The sequence below is a fragment of the Mesoplodon densirostris genome, chromosome 9, assembly GCF_025265405.1.
Source record: "Mesoplodon densirostris isolate mMesDen1 chromosome 9, mMesDen1 primary haplotype, whole genome shotgun sequence".
Classification (NCBI taxonomy): domain Eukaryota; kingdom Metazoa; phylum Chordata; class Mammalia; order Artiodactyla; family Ziphiidae; genus Mesoplodon; species Mesoplodon densirostris.
In genome coordinates, this window is record NC_082669.1 from 15479624 (window position 1) to 15492184 (window position 12561).

Consider the following 12561-nt stretch of genomic DNA (forward strand, 5'->3'; position numbering starts at 1 on the left):
GTCTGTTCCGGCTGGTCTGCTCATGGTTTACCCATGGACCAGGAGAATCCCCGCTTTATGCTGCCAGACCAGCCTGGGGTGTCCTCTCTTCCCCATTCACCCTTCAAATTCACTCCAACCATCAAGGCCCACCTGAGACTTAGCTTCTTTGTGAAATCTTCCCAAACTTCTTGGACTGGCCATCCATTGGTTATCTCTTCCTCGGCTGAACTCTCATTACATTTTGCATTCGTACCACTCCATACAGCACTGGATTTAGTCATTTATTGGACTCACTTTCTGAAGTATCCCCTCAACTAGACTGTACCTAGTGAAGACAGGCTGTATACCTTATACTTTTCCAAGTTCCACCTTTACTGACTAGTTTAGTGTTGACTGATTGAGTCTAAAGTAGACAGAGTTCTTCTGGGCTTCCTTCTTAGATCTGCCCATTAAATTCAGAAATATGAAAAATCTGGATTTTGCAGGACCTTGGAAGTAACCAAGTTCTCCAGATTTTGGACCCCAAGAATCTAAAACATTCTAGTGTGAACATTCTAGTTTGGATCTCTTGGAAGAATAATGATACAGGGTGGTGAAAGACCAGAAGGTCTCCAGAATCCTGACAGATCTGCAAATTCCAGTGAAGCATCCAAGTATGCAGAGATGTCAGTTTTTAGAGCTCCTAAGATAGGCTCGTGTGTGTGTGTGTGTGTGTGTGCACGCGCACGCTCACGTGTAAGGTATGCATAACCTAGAAGATGCAAACTGGTCACAATCACAGTGGTTTAGAATATGCTATGACCCACAGTGGCAGAAAGTATCAGACAAAATAGGAACAACAAAATTTCATGATTCCTGGGAGGTGGAAAGGAGACAATAACTGGGCTAATCTAAAGCCCTATGAATTAAAACCCATGTAAATACAAATGTATGTGTAAATCCTATTGCTTATTCTGACATTCTCTATATGACGAGAACTCTTTATTCTGTAAATATGATACTTAAAAAAATCTGGATTTATAAACAGAGATAAATTGGGGGCTACTGTTTATAAAAAAAGAAGTCTTCATGGACATATGCTTAAAAATAAGCTCACATTCTGAGGCTTTAAAAAATAAACGTCTAAAACTCAATTTACACACAGCATTTTCAAGAATGCAGTTATGTTTTGACTGAAAGCACACTTGTGTTTTACTTACAGACTTCTTGGAGGCGTAGTATAGTCCTTTTTTTTTTTTTTTTTTTTTTTGCGGTATGCGGGCCTCTCACTGTTGTGGCCTCTCCCGTTGCGGAGCACAGGCTCCGGATGCGCAGGCCCAGCGGCCATGGCTCACGGGCCCAGCTGCTCCGCGGCATATGGGATCCTCCCAGACCGGGGCACGAACCCGTATCCCCTGCATCGGCAGGCGGACTCTCAACCACTGCGCCACCAGGGAGGCCCCGTAGTATAGTCCTTTGACAGAGGCAGCCTTGGATGCCCATTTACACTTCTCTGTCCCTCTACCTGGAAAGGGAATACTTACCATAACAAGAATCTGTGACCGAGCAGGAGGCGGCAAAATCTATCTGTAGGAATGAATCCTCATTCACAGCAATGTCTGTGGTGACCACATAACGGGTGCTGGCCTTTTCGATGAAGACTAGGGCATCACCAGTAGAGCCACACACAGGCATCTTGGTGCCTCCGGGGTGAAGCAGCCATTTCCTACTGTCCAGAGTTGTGAAATCATCCTCCAAGACTGTATTACCAGAAATATTTCCCCCAATAAGAATCTGAAATATATTTTTTAAAAAAACAACTTTTCAATTTGTTTTCGAGATAGGAGAAAGTTCATTTCTTTTTGTTTGTTTGTTTTTATCTGTCAGATCGCTCGGAACTGGCATGATACAGCAAGCATAATGTTAGAGGGCCTTTCAGAATGCTCCTGTTTATGTGGTCTGCTTGCCCACCTGGCAAAAAGCTACAGAAACAAATCGAAAGACTGACAAAACCATTCACAGCCTTCATGGGCCAAATTGTGCCTTTGGAAACTACACGTACCCAAGCTGGGAACGCAATGTTTGGCTTACATTATTTTCCATGTAAAATTTCTATTTAAGGACAGTTGTACCCTAAGGCATTTCAGTTCCAATTCTTTGCATGGATTCTACCATTTGTTAACAGGTTCTTTGAGTTCTATTTGATATGCATATTATTATGTATGAAGATCCTTTAGAACTGCCCATAAGGATGTTAGAGAGATTTACTTATTTTTTCTTTAAAGGCTACGAAAGAGGATTGGGCAACTACTGCATGTGGCACCAATGCTAATTTGCACATTTTCCTTTTCAGAGAATTATAGCCTTGTATCACGCTGGATAAGGTCCCTCTATCCATATGGCAGAATCCTCTATGAGCAGAACCTGGGCCTTCTGTTGCGTCGTTTGTTTTTATAGGTTCAGGCAGTTGAAGGAATAGAAAAGGAAAGGAACCTAAATGCCACATCTAATCTAGCCATGTGCCCTTGGGTAAGTCACCCAACTGTGGGTACTGGGCTTCCTCTACTGAGCGAGGGGTTGGACTCACCGCTTTCTAAAGTCATATTTAGCTCAAGTGACAACATTGTAACAGTTAATCCTGAAGGGACTGACCTGGTCGATTACCCAGGGACTGTAGAAGTGCCCATTTTCAGATGGTTGCCACCAGCGGAGACGTGTAGAAGCAGAACGGGCTTTCAAAGGTATCTCCAGGGCTATGTACCTGCCCACGTTGCTGGAGTTGCTGAAAAGGAACTCTTGAAGGAGACTCCACGAGAGGCCACCATTGAGAGAATATTGTAGAAGCACAGGTTGGCTCCTGGGGTCTGGAACACCTTTACCACATCCCAGTCTCATGAAGAACTGCACAAATCTGATACGAGTAAAATCTACTGTAGACTTTTACTTGAGTGAAAATTCACACCATTGACAAAAGACAAGTGCACAGGATAATAGGGGGAATGTACAGCTTTAATGAATATCATGATTTAACGAACGTCTGAAGCAACTGTTTCAAAGCCTGACTTCCCTTTTTAATGTGAAAGGGGGTTAATAAAATGTAAGTCTGAAAAAGGCTACTCTGTACCCATATTTATATTTAGCACCCCTCCAGAGGGGAGAGTCTGAGGGAAGTGAGCATTCACTGCACCCTCTTGCTCTTCTGTAAGAAGATGGGAGGGGTCCAAAGGCTGTCCAAGTTTGGGAGTGTGTATTGCTATCTATTCAAGATAAATTCGTATCCTTGTCCTTAGTATCCGAAACTGAAAGAATGTAATCAATGTAGTTTATGCCGTTTATTGGCAAAATGATCCATTCCCTGGTTTTACCAGTAGTTTTCCAGATCTCATATTGTTGGTTTTGTGAGACACATTGAAATTCACCAGTTGTAGCACCTCTCTGTGAAAGGCCAGGCATCTTTTGAAAGAGGTGTGTCAAACCTGAGCCTCTTTTCTGTCTTTTGTGCGGGGGGCAGGAGAGCATGAGAGTGGGGTGGTGGTGGTGGTGGGCTGTGCCAGGCTCTGACTGTTGCTGGGTCTGGGATGGATGACACTGGCCCTCGAGAACTGTGGCAGTGAGCCAGTGGCAGTCTTCCCAGCTGGCAGGGAGGTGGACAGAGCGGCAGCAACCAGCTGGGGTGCCAGTGAAAACCAGCTCACATGTTACCTTTGGCAGGCGAGCTGCTGGTGCCTGGTCTGGCCGCTGTGCTAGCTGGTAATGCAGAATGAATTTCATGTGCAACCCAACACACATACCCAATTATGGATGCATGTCAAACATATGAAATATATTGGGGCTTGCAATAAAAGTTAGCAGTTCCATATATAAAGTCATGCACTCTTCATGGGTTCCTCCCCTCCCCCATCCCCACTAACTGGGCATTCACTTACCTCATAACCCTGAGAAAATTGGGATTTTATATGGAGGTCAATATATGCAAATCTTACACAGCATGCTACTGAGATGAGATAAATAATGGAGCTTTTAACATTGGATTAATGACAAAAATACATGGTTAGTGCCTTGTGAAGTTTATATCTATAAAAACAATAATCATTTACAGAGAAACACTTTTAGCACATTGTCTACTTGTACTGGGAAAATGTTTATATTAATTTATAGATAAACCATGTTCGAATTATTTGGAAAAATCTAATAATTTCTAAATTAGAGAACTCAGCTGCCAATGATAAATCTTAAATAAAGAGAAACAAACTACATGTATTAAAATAGGATGGAGATAAATAAAATCTTGCTTTCTATAACTGTAAAATTATTATCTCATAGATAAGAGTTGTATTTTCTATGAAGCACGATCAAATTTATAATTCAATAAATGAAAGACTTAGGAGGAAGAAGAGGATAAATATGTCACAGTGTATGTTAAGATACTCTGAAATGTTTCAAAAGATGAAACATGATTTCTTTGTTCACTGGCAAAAGTAGGTCAGGGTTCCATTTTATACATGTTAAACTGTATTTTCTATTTTACTGGCTAAGTTTTTGGCTCATCAAATGATCAAGGGATACACATCTTGACAGGACATAATCCTCTGAGCCAGTTTAAAATGTTTGTTTCTGAGTGACTGTGCTCAATTTAGAAAATGAGTGCTTTGAATGTATGAGCAAATCATTGGAAAGAAATGCTTATAAACAATAAGGCTACACTTTAGATGTTCTTAAATTGCTAATGGATATAAAATTAACTGAATAATTTGTGGATGTATTGTATTTCAATTAAGCTTTCTCCTAAGAATGGTAAATAACTTCTACATAGTCCAAGTGCTAATGAAAAGTATTCTGTAGAAGGTGGATAAAGAAGATGTAACATTACTTTCTTGAAGTTAAAGTGAGTTAAACGTTGTCATTTCCTGGTCAGCCACCATGTAGAAGACCAGGTATAAACCTCTGTCCATTTAGCTGCGTTTCATTTCTGATCCAGTTATTGTTCAAATCTCTCTCAGTTTTAGAATGGAAATTATATAAATTGTGTCTTAATGGAGTCTTTGACAAGAGAGAAGCTCAGCATTTACAATGGAAGGCCTTGTCCTTGAGATCTCTGTTTCTTTCAGATTTGATTATGTTCTGCTACTTTATATTACAAGGTGGCTCTTCAACAGCATTTAAAAATGATTACCTAGCATGTGATAAATCCAGATCTCGTGTCATCAACATGCGTAAGCCATCTTCATTGAAAAAGAGGTTGTTTCCACTGGAAAGGATTCCACACTTCCGAGATGGCTTTCCACCACTCATTAATAAGAATCTATCAGATTCTAGCTGACCTGAAAAAAGTGGAAAATGTGGTTTACCTATGACCCCAAATACAGTCATATTATTTTTTAAAGGAATATAGTAAGTGCTTTGTGCAGTTTTAAAATATGAAGTCATGAATATTGAAGCCATATATTTGGGGGATAAGAAGTCTCTTCAACAGTTTAGCTTGTTTGAACTGTTTCACGTTGGCTGTATGATTTAAGGGTCCACGTGACAGAGGGAGGAGGCTTTTCCTGAGTATCTACGGTCCAGCCAAATTGTTCCCTCCTTCTGTTCCTCTGCACTGCAAAAAAAGACACTGGCTAGTCAGAGTGGTTCAGCCCAAAATTAAAAAAGGGTAATGAGATCTTTCCCCTGGCCTCTTCACTGTGTCCTTGCTACTGAGAGGACAGTATCAGGCCAGTGTTATATAATATTTAAAAAAACCACAATTTTAATGGGAGAAATTTCAGTATAATTTAATATTTCCTATTAAATAATGTCTTTCAAAACCAGCTTGCCAATCTCTTTAGATATTCACCTTAGATCTAATTTACTTTTTTGATTGTGGTAAAATGTATATAACATAAATTTTGCCATTTTTGCTATTTTAAAGTTAACGATTCAATGGCTTTCAGTACATTCACAATGTTGTAAAACCACGTTGTGTTGTGCTAACTAGCTCCAGAATTTTTTCATCACCATAAAGAAAACCTTGTACCCATTAAGCAGTTACTGCCCATTTCACCCTCACCCAGCCCCTGGCAACCACTAATCTCCTTTCTGTCTCTATGGATTTGCCTATTTTGAGTGTTTCATAAAAATGGAATCATGGCATGTGGCCTTTTGTGTCTGACTTCTTTCTCTTAGTATAATGTTTTCAAGGTTCATCTATATTATAGTATGTATCAGTATTTCATTCCTTTTTTATGGCTGAATAATATTCCATAGTATTGATATACCTAAACCTAATTCTAAAATATATCTTAAAACCATAGATATATTATAAAAAATTTACAGACAACTTGGGAAAAAGAAAAAATTTTTTAATCCTACTATCCTAACAGAGATAGCTATTACATTTATTTAAGACTTTCTCTTGTGAGAATGTTTTTCCAGTATTATCAGAAAGCATATCCAATGGATATACAATTAACTATGAATAATTTCAATCATTAGAGCACATACATTTTTCTACTTTGTCACATATCTTCATACATAATGACATTAGATTCTAGGTATAACTGAGGTGCATAAAGTGACAAAAGGCTGCATAATGAGTTGGTGATAAAGCAATGACAAGAATTTATATTTCTGGAAACTTGCTCCTCCTACCCAAGATTAACCCTCTATAGACATTTTCCAAAATTATCATTGATCAGAAATTACATGTGATAGAAAAAAATGGCTAAACTAGCCTTAGTTCTTCTCAATTATGGTCTTGTTCACTCTCACTGACCATTGTTTCAAGAATGGAACCCTATGAAATTCAGAACTAAATGAAGGCTTGGGTGGTCCCAAACGTAATGATAAATAATGAAATATCAGAGTAGAACTTAATGATTACTTCTACATTACAAATTGTGCTTAATGTATAAGTTCTTTCACAAAGCTACATAGATTTTATATGAAGAAATTACCTTCAAAATCATCCTTGAGAAAATCAGGATTTTTGGTGCTTATTTTACAGGTTGGACCTGAGTAGCCAGGATCACATATACACTTGGTTCCATTGATACAACTCCCGTGTCCGTTACACATCTCTTCACATTGGGGACCGATATAAACATTATCAATGGCCCATGTCACTGGCTGAGAGCCAGCAGGATAAAATCCTTGGTACCATCTGAAACGCACAGATCTGGAAAAGAGATACAAGCCCTTCAAAGTCTAATCAACACATTAATCTAAGTAAGCACATCTGATCAATGAGCAGGGGCAGTTACTACCTCTGCACCACACTCAAGAAGTACAAAACATGATTCAACATTTCAGGACCATAAACTCCATTCCTCAAACTCCAGGATTTTGCCAATAAAGTTCCTGCTTTCTATAAGCCCTTTCCAATCCTATCACTATGTCAAAATTCCACTTAAGCTTCCACCTTTTTCAATATTGACTTTTCTTGGTAATGATTTTTCCATTAAATACTGTCTATGTTCTACATAACTAATCTTTTTTTAATGGAGGTAAAATTCACAAAGTATAAAAGTAATAATTAACCATTTAAAGTGTACAATTTGGTGGTGTTTAGTACCTCCACAGTGTTAGCCAGCTCTCACCTCTATCAAGTTCTAAGACACTTTCATCACCCCAAAGGAAACCCTGTGCCCATTAAGTATTCTCCCCTACACCCAGCCCCTGGCAACCACTAACCTGCTTCCTGTCTCTGTGGATTTACCTATTCTGGATATTCCATATAAATGGAATCATATGCTATATGAGCTTTAATGTCTGGTTTTAGTCAGTTATCCTAATGTTTTCAGGGTTTATCCATGTTGTAGCAAGTATAGGAATTTCATCCTTTTTTATGACTGAATAATATTCAATTGTATGGCGATATCAACTTTATTTATCCATTCATCAGTTGATGGACATTTGTTTTGTTTCCACCTTTTGGCTATTGTGAATAGTGCTTCTGTGAATATTTGTGTACAAGTATTTCTTTGAATACCTGTTTTCAATTTTTTTTGTAGAATCATAGTGAATTTGCTGGATCATATGGTAAATAACTCATCCTTTAATTTCTCTCTCTTCCATAATTTTGATGGAATTTCCATTATTATAGTTATCACAGCTGGAGGTATTTAGAAGCACACCTATTTGCCTCATTGGTTAGAGCTCCTAGAGGCCAATGCTCATACCTCTTTCTTTTTTGCACCCTTTTACGGTGCCCAGTACAGTGTTTCACACATAGCAGATGCTCAATTAATGTTTCTTGAATGTCATTTGTTATGGAAAGCCTTAAAAGCCAAACTAGGGTGTTTTGGATTTTATCCTATTGGCCACAGAAAGTCCCAAAAGATTATTTTAAAGAGAGGAGTGACAAGGTCAGATTTATTTTTAGTTCAATGTCTCTTATTTCTTAATTTCTTTTTAAATGAAACACAGTTTTCCTTTTTACCTGAAAGATGATTGTCCTATCATGTTGCTGATGATAAGTTAGCTCCTTAGAAATAATCTACATATTTAGGTAGCAGGTCAGAAATAGTTGAGTATATTTTATTATACTCAACACTCAGTTCAAAGAAAATAGACTTTATTTCAGAGGAGCTAGATATAGAGATGGCATGTGCACTCATATTTGTACCCTGTGAATCTATCCAATCTTCAATTATATAGAAACCAAATTCAGAGTAGTTCTTTTTATTTGAGAAACAGGAATTAGAAGTCAGTATTAGAAGCATTTACTAGACTTCTAAAGTTTAGCAGATAGTAAAGCAGATGGAGTCAAGTTCCCACATATAATTTTAACCCTAATTTCATTGTTTATATCAAGACTCCAACTATGTTAAGCTGCCCCCAAAATGCCAGTTCATAATTAACTTTTATTTTCTAATACTTGTCAGAGTTTAGTCTTGGCAAGAAGCACTTCCTACCTTTTGAACTTTCGGTCTGCTGAGCTGAGGGAAACGGCTGGAGTTTTCCTTTGAACAAAGCCTACGTCGATTTTGTTTGAACTTCTTATTTATTCAAATGTTCTGAATACAAATGAACCACCTTGGTTGGATATTTATTATTGTTCACCTGCCTTGACATAGAAACTGCAGGCACTATGATAAATGGACTGAAGGGTCTGATTTCACTGTGGTTCCCAGTCTGCTGAAATCTTATTTTGAAAATTTCTCACTGCCACCCTCCCTGGTGAATGTCAGCATCTGTTCTCCCAAGCCAGTGGTATTCAAAAGAATCTGTTTTTTTTTATGTAAACTTAAAATTTCAAGCACACAGCAGTGTTTTCATTAAATAGGGGTTTTGGGTGACTCATTATGAAATTGCATAAAGCAAAAGCAATTAGCAAGTTTTAAAGACAAAAAGACTCTAAATGAAAAAGACACAAGGGTGATGTGAATAAAATTCGATGGAAGCTCAATTCTTATGCTTCAAATGTGAATTGACTATATGTAAAGGCAAGAAACAGCCATTTCTGCACCTGAAACATTTAGTATAGTTTTTTGGTACCTAGTGTTCTGTGAGTGCACAGAAAAAGGCAATTTAAACACGGGTAATATATTTTTTTTAGCATGTAGCACTTGTGCCATTATTATGTACCATGCTGAATACAAACCAAGGAATGGTTCACTGAGTTGGAGAAAATTTAACTTTTGCCTTCCAGCAATTCATGCCTGTGTGGGTCTTAAGAAGAGTGCTAATTGTTTTCCTGAAACAAGGACTAGACAACACTTCTAAGGCAAATTCTTCTCTTTGCAGAAGCAGTTGAAGGCAGTTTGAAAGGTAGGTTTACACCACTGTGAGAGTGGGCATGCCTCCTTAACAGATTTGCTTTCCTTTCATAGAAATGAAAATCACATGGAATGTAAATAACATGATGGTTTAAGTTCTGTACCTTTATAATTAGAGGAGGTATATTTTAAACTGACTCCCAATATACCAGTCAGTGAAAATACAGATGTCTGCATTTCTCTTGTTCAAATTACATCTCCATGCCTTCAGTGTAAGCACAGCCTGGTGGACAAAGCCAACTGGTAATGATGCAGGCTCCATGATCCTGGAGCACTGTCCTGGGGTGGGTAGCTTCAGTTAGTACCTCTGGTTGGCAGTGACTGTATATCATACGCCTTTAAATCGGATTATTTTCATGTGGGAACTTGCGGAAGCAAGTCTCAGTTGTGAAGACAATCTAAAATCATGGCCTTCACCCTATCTTTAGGGTTGTTTTCTATTTAATCTAATTCTTAGCTGAGCAACTGGAAGAAATTAGTGGTCCACTAAAAAGGAAACCTGGAGCTTTTCACAGTACCATAATGATCATGGGTATTGGTCAAAGGAGCCGAAGTGATTGTTTATCCAGCCATTTTCCCCTGACTGCACTGCCCATAAGCACAGATTTTTGGCATTTATGTTTCTGTTGCAACGCTTGGCCTTCTGGCTGTAGCTGATTTGCTCAGATTTTCTTTTCTAGAAATGTAGAATTAAGAGTTCCAGAAAATGAGAGCTGGAGTTTGCTGACTGATGTTAATATAGCATGATAAAAAGGAGGATCACGAACTCCTTTTGCTGATGTCCCCAAACCTCCTGAGTGAAGTCCATGCTCTTCCCCAGTATTTTTCTAATAAGTTCTTCCACTTTTTCGGTAAGCCTCTTTATATTTCTCGCAACATATGATCTTAAATAACACAACTGATTTTGGATAAAAAGTTTTTCCTCAGCTATTTCCCCCTGCTCAATTCTGCTATAGACAAGTTCACACCCCACCCCCGAACACCCCAATAGCAGCTTTCCAGTTGTGCTGGCTGAGTCTACAGCTCTATTTATTCCTGGTCTTCAGAGATTCTCCTTGCCTCCTCAGCTGTCACTTCTAAAGAATCTTGAGGAGAAGGGATTCCCTGGTGGTGCAGTGGTTGGGGGTCCGCCTGCCGATGCAGGGGACACGGGTTCATACCCCGGGCCCAGAGGATCCTACGTGCCGCGGAGCGGCTGGGCCCGTGAGCCATGGCCGCTGAGCCTGCGCGTCCGGAGCCTGCGCTCCGCAACGGGAGAGGCCACAACAGTGAGAGGCCCGCGTACCGCAAAAAAAAAAAAAAAAAATTCGCTAATGATATGATGAGGAGTGAATGGATTTATGTTCAAAGAGAATGAAAACTTTTGAAGATTCACTTTCACCCTTTTGGAAAAGTACTAGGTGTTAGTAGTTTTGCTTTAAGACTCAAGACTTCTAATTATGCCGAGTTTCACATCAGGAATGTAAATCTACCTCCATTTGAAAGTATGATATTAGTACTTCCTTCTTTTTTTGGCATACCCTTAAGGGTTGTTTTTTTTTTTTTTTTTTTTTTTTGTGACGCACAGGCTCAGTGGCCATGGCTCACGGGCCCAGCCGCTCCGCGGCATGTGGGATCTTCCCGGACCAGGACACGAACCCGTGTCCCCTGCATCAGCAGGCGGACTCTCAACCACTGCACCACCAGGGAAGCCCCTACCCTTAAGTTTTTATTCTGAGAGTAAAGACAAATTCTGAGGCAGACTGCTTTGCTGACTTCCTCTCTTTGTTCACTTATACTGTTAGTTTTATTTTTTTGAACTATACTTTTCATTCCTATTGGAATTGAAGTCCTTTATCTCCAAATAGCTTTTCAACAGAAGAGTCAAATATATGTAACAAGAATGTTGAGAAAGGTTGAAAAAGTAGAAATGCCTGGGGAAAGAGCGCTAACAAATTTTTTTTTATGAGACACCTGGAATATTCTGTGGGCTTCCATCCTCCATATGTGCCCTCTCCTTGCACGAAAGACTTAGGCAGATGTTCGAAAGTAAAAATTCTAACTGCATTTATATTGTGCGGTAGGGGGCAGAAGGGAGACGGATTATAACACTAGGGGAAAACCATATTTCTGTTGCTTCCTAATTGATCTAATAAAGACCCATGGGGATATGAACCCCAGGAGGGGGTGCTGCCCAGGGTGTGCTCCTTTAAATCTATCTTCAAACTATGAATTAGTAGTATGTCAGTGCAGTTCGTATGTTTTAAACATCCACTGATCTACTTTCAGTGGAGAACTGAGGAAGAAATGTAAAGTGAAAATTTCCCTGATAAAGTGGCAAGGCAACCATGACATCATGGAGAAAACTGTGAAATGAGAAGAACATGGTGCAAAGCAGCAGGTCCTTACCCACAAAGGTGCAGCTTCCCAAAGTGCACAACCTCCCTCCTCCAGCCCTGGGTGGTCCCCGCGTAGTAGGTGCTGCTTGGGTGGTGCTCCGTGGAGCACAAAGAGCTGACATGGCTGCTGCTGTGGTAGCAGAGGGGGAGCAGCAGGTGCCAGGTCGCCCCAAAGTCCCTGGAAAATTCCAGTCTGACTGGATCAGCAGAGGAGCTATCAGTTGAGCATCCAACATTGATCTTGGTGAAGAAGAAAAAATGAAACAAATTACCTCAGAGCAACCAGCCTTGAAATGATTCACCACTTCATGATTTTCTCGAGAGTCCATTTTCCTGGGAACTGTCTTGCTGAAATACTTAACACCATGAAATTCTGTTTTGCCTGAGTAATACTGCATATTACTTTTAAATAATACTTTTTCATAAAGAACCTCAAAGGGCCTCATGAAAAATTTACTTTCCCTCAT

The 12561-nt window shown here is 39.4% G+C and overlaps 1 protein-coding gene across 2 annotated transcripts in view; it reads right to left on the minus strand.

Annotated features, from left to right (window-relative positions):
• The window catches only part of RELN (reelin), a 527861-nt gene that overhangs the window by 57136 nt on the left and 458164 nt on the right, over positions 1 to 12561 (minus strand). For both annotated transcript variants that reach the window (XM_060107639.1, XM_060107638.1), the window contains exons 41-45: positions 12105 to 12334; positions 6894 to 7114; positions 5135 to 5282; positions 2614 to 2872; positions 1506 to 1755 (exon numbers count right to left, since the gene is read on the minus strand). In XM_060107639.1, coding sequence (XP_059963622.1) covers positions 1506 to 1755; positions 2614 to 2872; positions 5135 to 5282; positions 6894 to 7114; positions 12105 to 12334 — 1108 coding nt within the window. The remainder of the gene's footprint in view (positions 1 to 1505; positions 1756 to 2613; positions 2873 to 5134; positions 5283 to 6893; positions 7115 to 12104; positions 12335 to 12561) is intronic.